General features: G+C 37.7%; 1 protein-coding gene and 1 long non-coding RNA gene across 5 annotated transcripts in view; one reads left to right on the top strand and one right to left on the bottom strand.

Moving 5' to 3' along the window:
* Nucleotides 1–386, bottom strand: part of LOC114650023 (ribosomal protein S6 kinase alpha-3) — a 172,122-nt gene extending 171,736 nt beyond the window's left edge. For all 3 annotated transcript variants that reach the window (XM_028799453.2, XM_028799454.2, XM_051927362.1), the window contains exon 1: nt 85–386. In XM_028799453.2, coding sequence (XP_028655286.1) covers nt 85–147 — 63 coding nt within the window. In that variant the 5' untranslated portion in view covers nt 148–386. The remainder of the gene's footprint in view (nt 1–84) is intronic.
* A 49-nt stretch (nt 387–435) lies between these two features.
* The window catches only part of LOC114650025 (uncharacterized), a 29,834-nt gene continuing 16,926 nt past the window's right edge, over nt 436–13,343 (top strand). Inside the window, exons 1-2 of one of the 2 annotated variants that reach the window (XR_007934880.1) lie at nt 436–604; nt 10,741–10,950. This is a non-coding gene — a long non-coding RNA (uncharacterized LOC114650025). The remainder of the gene's footprint in view (nt 605–10,740; nt 10,951–13,343) is intronic. The other variant, XR_003715940.2, reaches the window with a different exon arrangement.

Below are 13,343 nucleotides of genomic sequence, written 5' to 3'. Positions count from 1 at the left end.
ACCTAAAAAGCTGACAGTTGGCCGACCAAGTGTGCCCTGATGTTTAGCCTCCCGTTGTCTTTTTAAAACTCCTCGGGAACTTACCTCACTTTCCACGTTTTCCACAGTCATCTTCTGCCAAGGGTCTGCCAGCTGCGCCAGTGGCATCTTCAAAAGTTGTCAACGTCCTAATCCAATGCGGAAAATATTTGGAGGTTTCCTTTAAAATTTCACAATAAGGTCTGGATATCAAAAGAAAGCCAACGTCGCTCCAGCGCTTATAAGTCTTAATAACTGTGTATTAAAAAGAAAAAAAAGAAAGAAAAAAAAGCACGAGGTCAGCAACCTCGGTTCCCTCGCAGATTGACTGAATGCGCATACACACTCTCGCTGTTCACAACTCGGTGTTCGTTGCTCGTGCCCGCCGCCACTAGCTCGATTCCTCGCTCGCTCCCTTCAGTCCGCATACTATTCCACTTCCGCTCCTGCTCCTCGCAATATGGCGGCCACTGTGGCGGTGCCCCAGAACTTTCCGCTTACCTGTCTGTCACGGAGGGGCTTGCTTCGCCCGCTCCTACGTCAGTCGGAAGGGGAGGGGCGACAAAGGTTAGTGACTCAGCTGCAGGTGAGGCTGGCCGTTTTTGCTGCCTGTCTGCAATGCTTGGGCTGCGAAAGACTGACTCGTGTGCGACTGCGTCACGAACGAGAAATTGGTAGAGGGATTTTTTTAATCAACCGTCGCCGAATTTTTTTAAGTCCATACATTTATCTCGTAGTGTGGATAAAACTGTTACATGGAAATTGGTGTAATTTCAACGTATACGGTTTTGTGTATGGGTGATCAGTTATATTGCACAACACACATTACTGCCGTAATATTTGCATGTGTATCATATACATAACCTAAATATAATTAAGGTTTTCATTATGTGAGTCATTTGATTTTTCTCCAGGAGAAGACAGAAGTTCATATTTCAGGTTCATTGCTTATTGTCACGTGTACAGAGTACAATAAAATTCATGTTTGCATGCCTTTTCAGAACAGCTAACAAAAACAGTCCATCCATCCATCCATTTTCCAACCCGCTGAATCAGAACACGGGGGTCTGCTGGAGCCAATCCCAGCCAACACAGGGCACAAGGCAGGAACCAATCCCAGGCAGGGTGCCAGCCCACCGCAGAACAAAAACAGTATAAAAATAAAATAAAAGTATGCTTAGCATGCAGTATATCATACATAATTTTACTCATTGAGCAAATTATTAAGAACACCTGTACAGATGCTTGTTCATGCAATTGGCTAATCAGCCAATCATGTGGCAGCAATGCAATGCGTAAATAATGCAGATACAGGTCAGGAGCATCAGTTAATGTTCACATCAAACACCAGCATGTGTTAGATATGTACAGCCTAGTTTTCTTATTTCTCTAACTGCTGATCTCTTGGGGTTTTCACGCACAATAGTTTCAAGAGAAGGGGTCAACTGCTCTGGTATGCTACTATAACTGCAGCTTTTCATTCTAACCCTTTTTATAATTAGTGACCACTTTTGGCTGCCAAGACTCAGACACCATCATTGTTTCTATTTTTCCTTAATTAGCAGCCAAACAGTAATGACATAAAAAAAATGAGCCAACACATTTACAATTATTTGCTTGGCAGACACTTTTATCCAAAGCAACTTACAACAAAGGTAAACAATTGAGTAACATTAGGCTAGGGCTTGTTTGTGCAGAAAGTGTAATTAGACAAGTAGCAAAACTTGATTGCCACAAGTGAAAAGATGTAGTAACTAATAATTTACAATCACATTATAATCGATAAAGCATTTAAACTTAAAACAACAAATTAACCAACAATATAAAAGATCACAGAGAATCGTTTTTTTTTTCTTCGATCAATTAGACAGTTATTTACAGAAGATGGGTCTTCAATTGCTTCTTAAATACATTGACGAAGTCAGCAATATGGATGGAGGTGGGCAGCCCATTCCACCAACTGGGAAGTACGCAGGAAAAGAGTCTGATTTGAGACTTGAAACCATGCAGAGGTGGCATCACAAGACGCTGTTCACTGGCTCACCTGAGTGGGCGAGATGGAGTATAGCACCTCACCAGTGTCTCCATATACTCAGGTGCTGACCCACTGATTCTGTAGGCAAGCATCAGGAATTTGAACTTAATGGATGCTGCTACAGAGAGCCAATGTAGCAACCTGAAGAGAGGAGAGACAAGTGTCTGTCTCAGCTGGTTAAATACAAGATTGTCTACTGCATTCTGAATCATCTGCAGCACCTTGATTGCAGATGCGGGTACTCCTGCCAGAAGTGAGCTGCAGTAGTCCAGTTGTGACAAAACCAGAGTCTGCACCGGAAGTTGTGCTGCATATGCTGTCAGATAAGGTCTGATCTTGACAGCATGAACCTATGCATGTCTGGTTCACAGCAACCTGTGTCCACCATACAATATCTGAAAGTAAAAAAGTAAAGGTCTCAGTAATGTTCATCTGCTCAGATCCATCAAATATTTTGACAGTGTTCCTAGAAAAAAATAAATCAATAGTTTTGGAAGTGCCTACTGTGGCAGAATGACAACACCAACTAGCCATGGAAATAAAAAATGGTTTTAATTAACAAGAAGAACTGGCTTCTAATTAAGAAATAGGTTAAAATGAAATTGATTGGAGTTTGAGGCCCCAAATTAGCTGGACATCTGTTGGCTCACTTCACATCTCATTTCTATTTGGGTGTTGTTTAGGAAAAAATGAATCAATTCAGAAGACCGAATCTTTAAAAACAAGTCCATTAAAGTGAAGGGAAAAGAAGTCAATTAGCAGCAAAAATGCTCATTACTTAAGAAAAGGGTTTGAATGAAAACATGCAGCTACAATAGTTTTCCAGGACTGGTGTTGGAGACCCCTGCTCTAGAGTTTGCCAAGAATGGTGTGAAAAACAAAAAGAATCCAGTGAGCGGCAGATCTGCAGAGGTTAATGAGAGAAGACAGAGGAGAATGGTGAAGCTGGTTCAACTTGACAAAAAAGGCTATGGTAACTTAGATAACCATTCTCTGCAACAGTAATGAGTAGAAAGGCATCCCAGAATGCATAATATGTCAAACTTTAAGGCAGATGGACTACAAAAGCAGAAGACCATATTGGGTTTACTCCTGTCAGCCAACAACAGAAAGCTGAGGCTGCAGTGGTAATAGGCTCACTAAAGCAAGACAGCTGAAGACAGGAAAAACATAGCCTGGTCTGATGAATCTTGATTTCTCTTTAGGTGATAGGGCCAGAATTTGGCACCAGTAGCATGAATCTATGCTACCCACCTGCCTTAAGTTAACAGTCCAGGCTGGTGGTGGTGTTTTAATGGTGTCGGAATGTTTTCTCAGCATACTTTGGGCCCGTTATTATCAATTAATCACGTTTTAATGTCAGTCTGTTTGAGTGTTGTCGTGTAACATGTGCATCCTTTTCATGGCCACAATTTAGCCATCTTCTAATGGCTACCTCCAGCATGATAATGCACCATGTCACAAAGCAAACGTTATCTGAAACTGGTTACATGAACATAACAATGTTCTTCAGTTTCCTTTCCAGTCACAGAATTTGAATCCAATAGAAAACCATTGAGATGTGGTAGAACAGGAGATTCAGGACATGAATGGGCAGCTGACAAGTCTGCAGAAATTGTGCGATGCAATCATGTCAACATGGGTTAGAACCTCAAAGAAATGTTTCTAACATCTAGCTCTTGAGGAATCCATGAAGAAATGAGGCTGTTTGGCGAGAACAAGGAGACCCTACCCAGTATTGGTGTACTGTCCCTAACACTTTGCTTAGTAAGTGTCGGTGAGTGTGGATTTGTATGTGTGTGTGTATATATATATATATATATATATATATATATATATATATATATATATATATATATATTTGCAGCTGGAGACCCACAAAGGGAGAAAAAAATGAATCACGTATCATAAAGTAGTTTTTATTCCTGAGCTTTGCGCACAGCTATGAAAAACTCTTCTTCCTCCATAGTTGATAAATAAACTATACAAACCCCCCCCCTCTTGATCATACTGACTTAGTCACCTCCCCCCACCCCCCCCACTTAATGTGTTGCAATATATTACCTTTGATTCTTGTAAGTCTAAGCATTATCCTCTGATGAAGACCCCTGGTAGGGGTTGAAAGCTCAGGAATAAAAACTACTTTATGATACGTGATTCATTTTTTTCTCCCTTTGTGGATCTCCAGCTGCAAATATGCAAACCGTATCACAGACCTTCTCTTCCATATATATATATATATATATATATATATATATATATATATATATATATATATATATAGTATAAATACAGTATATATATACAGTATATATGCAGGGGTGTACAAAAGTATGTTTACAGTTGTGTGTATGCAAAACACAAAGTTTATTCTTGTACTATTATTTATTAATTATTGTATTATTTATTTGTATTATCTGTCTTCTTCTTATTATTATTAAATCAAAGTGTGCTTGAGTGTGGCAATTAATAACCTTCATGTCTTTTTCCATACAAACAACTGTAAATCTACTTTTGCCCACCCCGTATTTATATATTTATAATGTACCAGTCAAATGTCTACACACACCCAGAAATGTGAAGGTTTTTGTTAGAAACTGATAACTTTTTTATCAAGATACAATTAAACTGATTTAAAAATACAGCCAAGACATTACTAGTATTGCTAATGGATATAATTAATTGAAATGACCAATTTTTAATGTATTATTTCTTAGGAATGCAAAGCTACATTTTCAGAAGCCATTCCTTCAGTGTCCTAATGGTCAAATCCCTTAGCTGTTCCTTTTCAAAGAAAAAGTCATACCTGGAACTGGCAGATAAAAACAAAATACTAAAATGAGCAAAATGCTGCAGACGTTGGCGTTCATATATGAATTATACATTAAAATCAGTCATTTATACACATTGTTATATTAGAATATTTGAATTCTCATGATTGACTGTTTAGCAACCTTACAATGTGTGGGTTAGAAGCTATCCCTAAATCTACTGCTGAGAGTGCCAATGGACCTGTACCATTCGCCAGAGGGGAGGAGTGAGAGAAGTGACTGTGCAGGATGGCTGAGGTATTTAATTATACTGTTTCCCTTTCTAAGGCAGCAAATTTTGTAAATAGTATGTTCTAAATACAAGACAGCTGGGTGCTGGTGTTATTCTGCACTGTCTTCACCACCCTTTAAAGTGCTTTACATTCTTGAGTGGAGCAGATGCCATACCACAATGTCATGCAACCAGTTAGGATGAACTCCACTGTCCATCTGTTTGCAGCACTAATAGCAACAACTCTATGACTATATACACAATGCAATAAACATTGCTGGTGGTGTGCTAACACATCCTGCAACCAACTTCACGGCTGGGTTTTTTTCATCTGCAGCACAAAGCCTTCTATATTGCACTTATTTTATTTTACAGAGTATTTAACGGTGTTGTTTCTCTTCAAACACAATATAAAGCTAATGCATTTTAGATAATAATCATTTTGAATGTTTCTGTCAACGGTTGTACCATTTGCCAGAAGGGGAGAGTGAGAAAAGTGGTGGTGCGATATGGCTGTGGTCCCTTTAACTAAACTGCTTGCCCCTGTAAGTTACAGAGTGTTGTATATGATATAAACGGAAAGCAGCTGGGTGCTGGCAATATTCTATGCCCCCTTCACCATGTTTTGCGGTGCTTTATGATCTTGTGCCAAGCAGGTGCTGTACCAAGGTGTGATGCTTCCAGTGAGGATGGAATCCTCTATGTACCTGTAGACATTTGAGAGATCCAGTGGAAAAATGCAAGTTGTCCTTAGATGTCTGAGAAAGTAGAGGTGCTGGTGAGCCTTTTTGACAAGTACATACTGTATGGGAACAAAGAAATCCATATGATTCTAAAAATTTACTTAACAATTAGAATGATAACTTCAAACCTCCAGTTAAATAATTGTGCAATAGCAAGTTGCACATGTAAATTAACAAAGAGTAATGCAGGGTAGATAAAGATAGTGACAGTTCTTATATAAGGGACATTGGTAATGTATTTTATTTAAATTATAGAATTCAGAATATATGAATGGAAGAGTCAAAAAATCAAATGGTGTGATTATGCTTCCAGATAATAAAATTATATACACTGAATACACATTTTAATACATATGTACATATAAAAATGGTGTGATTATTTTACATTTTTATGAGCATGGTGAGACAAAATCTTTCTACAGTAAGGTACCATTTTATAGCAATGAACAATTCATGTTTTATTTTCAGTATCACACAGTGTTGATAATTATTCTTCTGCATATATTTTTGTATATGAAACATAAAAAGCTAAAAAAGTATCTATTAGTGAAAACCATTTTTCCATAGGTTGCCAGCAAACAACCAGTCAATCAGCTGCTGTGTGTGTATGTATATATATGTAATATATATATAATTTATACTCATATATATATATATATATATATATATATATATATATATGCTGGAGTCACCTTTAAGTAATTTACTTGTCAAAAATGTATTTGTAGATGGTCTAAGATTGATGATTTTTGAAAATACCTGTCATTGTACCTCCCTGTTGATTCAAATGCCTATTAATAAACTGCCAGTTTGATTTAGGAGATCTGTTGAAGTCTGATTTATTGAAATAAACATGCATTTTTGTATTAATTGAATTGATATCCTTTTTTCTTACAAAATGTACTTTCTATTCAGAACATTTTTAATGTTGTTTATTAAACATTTTCACAGAACTTGTTTGTTTCTATTCATTAATAAAATTCATGTACTTTTTGTGTATGAACATGGATGTTTTTTCTTATCCAGCCATCCATCCATCCATTTTATGAAACTGATTCTTTCAGAGCAGGATCACCATGTGGCCCAATTTGTCCTTTGTTCTTTTCAATTGTATGCATCAATCTTTATATTGTGTCATTCATTTTATATTTAGAATTAAGTAGCTCTTGACTACCATTATTTGTACGTGGGAATTTGGTATTCTTTTAGTTAAGACATTACGTCTAAATGGTAATATTCTTAAGAATTACAAACTGGTATCAAACCTCAAAGCTTAACTTTTCCTCCTTTTGTTGCCAAATGGGTTAGTATTTGCCAGACAGCACACACAGGAATACATTTTGCAGCTTTCAGTGGCAGAAGCAGCTGGAGATGATGCAGACAGAGATGCTTACCAGATACACAATGCATAGTGGGCCATCTGTGCAGATCCACAGTTGCAGTGCACTTAATGTGTTATGCTAGACATCAAATTCCTTCACCTCACAATTTCAGGCTTTCAAAAACCAGCTTGTCAAACAACAGGTATTGAGAAGTTATAATTAAAACATTGGTGATTATGTCAGCTATAATTTTGTTTCCTTCAGTGTAATTCATCTTTAAGTCAGAGTTTATTTGGATCCTGTCCTTGGAAAGATGTGTACATACAGTGTGAACGTTTGTCAAGGTGGGGCATAAAACAAATAAAATCAAACATGACAAACAACAAATTAGATATGCTAGTATTTCTGTAGCCGTATCATTGTGTAACTGTAAAAATTATTTTGGCTATGGCTATCTATCATGCAAGCTGTACAGAAGAAGATATTTCTACCTGTAATCAAACATGTATCCCAAGCACTGTTAGGTAGTAAGGTAACTCTATCTAGTATTCAGTCATTTTTTTAAGGAGTACTTAAAGGAAAAGAATATAAAGCATATGAAATCAGGTCAGAAGCTACTTAATGAAGATATAACCTACAAAAGTAAAATTTTACATTTAAATGAGCCCAGTCCATTGTCTTATTCAATGTTCAGAGGTGGAAAGAGTTATAGAGGATGAAAATTATTAAAACTAGGGGGCTCTGCCCCCTGCTTGCTTCGGTCGCCAACCCCCAGGCGGGCGCTATGTGCCAGCCATTTCATATCTCTGCCACTTGCGTATGGGTAAGCAGATGTACAATTTAAACAGATTGTTATTTTCATGGGAACTGTTACATATGCATAATAGAACTAACTATTTTACATTACAGCGAGTAATTAACCATAGTTAAAAATAGTAAAACGTAATAAATTGAAATAAAATTATGTTTCATGGTGCGTTAGAGGTATTCACTGAGTTATACATTTTCATTCTGTTTGGTTTTGAAATTAACACGCAAATACTTTTTAAACTTCTGTCTTTGATATCTCAGTCTTTCCAAACGATTATCGCTGGCAATTCGTCATATGTTGTTTTATTATAAATGCGACCGTGATCTTTCGAATTCATATATAAATCCAAGAAAACTTCTTTGTCCATGTTTTGCAGATAAATTTAATGTAAAGCGCGATACTTTTGGATGTATGGATTTGTATACATTATTGGCTGTAGAATTTCTAATACGACTGATTGTTTAACTCTTTCAATTCTATGTTGCATCGCTTCACAGTGATCATAAATATTATCCTGACCAAATTTGGTTTCTTCAAAATTAAACTTGTAATAGTTTATCGTATGGTCCTGAATTGTGTAAATCTATGTTTTGAGCATTGAATTTTGCGAAAGCGAACAGATTATTGTAGATCTGGATATTTTGCCTGTAGTGTTTGTGGATTTCACTTTCACCAAACAACAAATCTTTTAATTCTCGCAGATATGCTACTTCATTGGAAAGAAACGCTACTTTTCCCTGATGGCAACACGAATTCGACGATCTACAAGTCTCCGACTTAAACTTTAAAGCCGAACAATATCTACATACTTCTGTCATATCACCTATGTTCATATATTCGATCTCTTTTCACTGTTCCGTTATTTCACCAAGTAATAATTTCCGTTTGTTAGTGCTAATGCGATCTTTACTATCAGTTTTAGTACTTTCATAATCTCTAACCTGCTCTGCATGTGTATCGCGCCAACGTTTTTGAACCTCTTTATGACATTCTACTTTGTCTTCTACTCTTTGCCTTTCATTTCCAACCCTGCATGGACCTGCTAGGTTTTCAGTTCAACTTGGTCCGGGCTGATTATTACTTTCCTTATTTTCCGAAATTGCACTTAGATTATTGTTCTTTTTAAAATTCTTTTCTCTCCAATGCTTTTAGGCCTCTTTTCTTCTTCGCTTAGTCGTTGACGTGTCATCTGGAACATATAAAATTATTGTCCTGAAAAGGACTACATGGAAGGAAATTCCATGTATGTCTAAAAATACTATCCAGAAAAGCTTCTTTAAAGGATGAAACTGAGGACTTTTCCTAAATGACTTTAAATGAGGAAAACGTAAAAATTTATAAGAGCTGAGAGCACAGGAACTGTGTCTGACAAAAGCATTCACACGAATGAGAGGTGAGTGGACCGTAGGCATGTTTGAATATGGTTGAGAGGAGGGCAGGACTTGAAAAAAGTCTTTTCTTGTCACAGGATTTTTTTATATAATAGAGAGAAATGTTTTTTGTACTAATGGTTCTCTTTATTACTGATCCAAATTAATTTTTGCCAATTGTATTACATCTATTGTATTACTTTTACATGATCCCTGGGTTCAAGGTTATTTTGAGTGGCATTGAACCTTTCCTGGTGAAGTCAGTGACACATCCATATTAATTTAAACTCTGAATTTTAGAGCACTTTCTGTTAGCTTCCTTGAACAGTTTATGTATCTGAGAGATACAGTCATAGAGAAATTTAAATGTATAGTGGAATTTAACAAAATGTTACTGGGTGGTCAGCTCTTTAACTTCTTGTACTTGAAGAGTTAATGTTGTTAGAATGAGTATCCTTCAAAAGCTTGTATTTTTCTTTCACAGAATTCCCATATCTATCTATCTATCTATCTATCTATCTATCTATCTATCTATCTATCTATCTATCTATCTATCTATCTATCTATCTATCTATCTATCTATCTATCTATCTATCTATCTATCTATCTATCTATCTATAGTGTGACAGATATCCGGGGACTTTGCCCCACCGGGGCGCTGGAAGAAACAGAGGACCGGAAATGGGGCAGTACTTCCCCCGGAATGCAAGGGGGCGGCTTCCCTGGACTGCATGGGGGCCACGGAGCTGGGAAGCGCAACCCTGTGGGAGGACGTGGCCACTGCCAGGGGGCGCCCGGACGTTTATGGAACCCTGGATGGCAGCACTTCTGCTACACCAGGAAGTGCTGCCGGAAGAAATCCCAGGGGCACCCAGAGGGCTTCCGGGTGCTCATCTGAAACTTCCGCCACACCAGGAAGTGTTGTTGGACAGAGCACCTGGAGCCCTTCCAGGTTATTATAAAAGAGGCCGCCTCCCTCCAGTAGTCGAGCCGGAGTTGGGAGGAAGGAGACGAAGCTTGTGAGGAGGGGAGTAGAGTCAACAGAGAGAGAGAGAAGAAAAGAAAAGAGACTGTTGGTACAATAAGGCATTGTGATGCTGTGTAAAAATAAACGTGTGTGTTTTGGACATTCTGGTGTCTGTCTGTCTGTGTCTGGGGGCTGGCTTTCCACAATATATATATATATATATATATATATACATTATTTACAAATATATTGTGGTCCTTAGGGGAACCTGCGGCTCCCTAAACTCCCAACACATATGCTCGGACAAAAGGTTTTATTTGTGCAAAAATCTTCCCCAGCATAAGTGATTCCCACAGCACACCCAGTATTCTCAACAATAAGCACTTCTATCAGCAAGCTTCATCCTCCTTCTCCTGACTCTGGCTCTCACAGGTCTCGCTGATCCTTTCTGCGACCCCAGATGGCACACATGGACTCAAACAGGCCTGAACTGAAGAACTCCAATTCCCAACATGCCCTGTGAGAATCCTTGGTGATATCGCAACCCAGGTTGGCTGCCACCTAGAGTTCCGGAGGAGACAATGCCCTGCACAACCTGTCACCCTCTATTCTTCCATGCCATGGGTGTCCCGGCCAGGTAGGGTTCCCAGTACAACTGCGGCTGGTGTGCCAGTCCACTCCTGGCATCCATCACAATCTACTGCTACTGTCAAAGGAAGGCAAGCATCTAAGACTGTAAAAAAATAACTGAAAATTTGCAGGTTTCTTGAGAGTAATTGAAAAGCTAGAAGAATCAAAACCACTTGGGAAAAAAGTCTACAACTTTGCAGAAAACGAGCACACTTCAGTACAATAGAACAAACTAAATATTAGTCAACAAAAGCATCTCAAAAGAAAAAGGGAACTTCTAACATTTTGCATATAGCAATTGAAATGTTATACATTTTTGTAAAGGACAGTAGGAAACGTCTTGTAGGCACGAGAATCTTCTCCATATATATCAGACATTTCTAAAACCGTGCAAAACGTATAATATTTGGGTAATTTTATGATACAATGTGCAACTGCTACAAGCTGCTATCCCCACTATTAGTATTAGTACTAAAGCTGACATCAGAAAGTAAATTACTGTCTGAAGTGAAGCAATGTCAAATTCAAATTTTTCTGGTGTTAGTAATGACAATCAAGAAGAGTCAAGGATAAACATTTTAAAATGTAGGACTGGTTTTAAATAAATGAAGTTTTTGAACACAGACAGCTTTACAATTCTTTATCGCGATTTAGAAATAAAAATCAAATAAAACAAATAACAAAAAGATGAGTAACAATGCTATATATTGTACAAATGTCTAAGAAAAATATTTAATCTTTGTCATTGTTAGTGATACTAGTTACCCATTTCAGCTGGGTCACCAGTATAATGTAAAATGATTAAGGAAATTGGTTCATTGATGGATAATTATAACTAAGATAGAGGTACACTATATAACAAAAGTACAAATATGTTTATTTATTCTATTTTAATGTATTTATGTATTTTGTGGTTATTTCCACTTGTTACACTACAGAATTAAATTGTTTTTGCTTCACTAAAATTCTAACTTTTTGTAATATACTTTAGTCACATGAAAATGCTGTTTTGATCACGGGATGAAAGCATTATTACAATTTTAAGGAGAAATTAGATTAATGCATAAGACTGAATGAGCACCAAACTGTAAAATAGTGAAAAGGTCACAACATTTAACTCAAAGCAGAGGACCTGTTAGTGTTAAATAGTGTACTCCATTTAGTGGTTATTTAGAGAATGTGCATATTGATTTTTAATACTAATTTAATTGTGAGCTGCATTTACTAGGTCTCTCACATTTTCTTAAGTTTATTTTTACTTTTGTTTTGAATGGAAGATATTGCAATCACCAGTTACAGATCCAGCAACAGACCTTTGACAGACGCTACCAAAATTCTGAACACTAGTTTTCACTGTAGTATATTGCAGAGTGTCTAGGAAAAGGCTATCTAATATTTGGCTTCTGCAACATAGTCTTGGACTTACCATTTCCTTATGAAGCTAGAAATGTTTCTTATATGTCCAGGTTAGAGTTTTATTTTGTTCTTCCTCATTGCAATATGAAGTTTATATACAATAACAAATGATTATGGCAAAATTTCTGATTACCCAAAGCCTGTCCCCTTTCTTTCTCAAGTCAACAGACCTGGAAATGATGCAAATGGAAGAGGTGGTGTTGCTTGTTCCTTGTACGCTTTCCTTCTTGCACCTCTTTGCCAGCATAGCACCCCATTACATGCTATAGTATGATTGCTGTTTGTTCTGTGGAGTTCAAACTCCTTTATATCATTGGTGACATGACACAAGCATTACATATCTAGCAAATATGTAATACCAGTAACTCCGCGATTCTCGAAAGAATCGCAAATCCAAGAATGCCAATCACTTTCTGTTCCCTCCGATATTTGGAGGGATGAAAAATCATGGAGGGTGGGTGCATCATGGGAAATTTTTCATTCAATTAAATAAACATATTTGTACTGAATCGGTTTCTTTCTGGAGCTGTGACTCATCTGGTTCTGGTGTTTCAGAAGCGCGTTGTAGGCGCCTTCGTTTATTGTTTTTATCCATGCAGTCTCGTTTTTGTTTTTCTATGGCTGTGTCATCAGCTAGAAGTCGTTTGGTGACGGAGGCGGATTCGCGTGCTGAAGTGACGATGGCGGCGGACCCAGGCTTGGAGGGGCACAGTACTAAACAAAGGTGGTATATGTGGTGGTGTGGGTTCGGGCAGCAGTGGTAGTATGTACGGCTTGCCTGTTGCCTCTGGCATCTGTGCATATATACTGTACAACCTGGCACGCACGCTTTACCTCAGGTTTATTGTACAGGTCATATCCATTCGGGCTCGTTTTTGTATTTCTAATCGTTGAGCTCTTTCTTTTTGGAGCCGTGACTCCTTTGCCTCTGCTGTTTCAGAAGCGCGTTGTGGGGTCCATACAGGCTCATTTTTGTATTTCCGTTAGTT

Source organism: Erpetoichthys calabaricus, chromosome 4 (assembly GCF_900747795.2).
Source record: "Erpetoichthys calabaricus chromosome 4, fErpCal1.3, whole genome shotgun sequence".
Taxonomy (NCBI): domain Eukaryota; kingdom Metazoa; phylum Chordata; class Cladistia; order Polypteriformes; family Polypteridae; genus Erpetoichthys; species Erpetoichthys calabaricus.
Note: the sequence above shows the minus strand (reverse complement) of the source record. Positions and strands in the feature narration are given on the sequence as shown.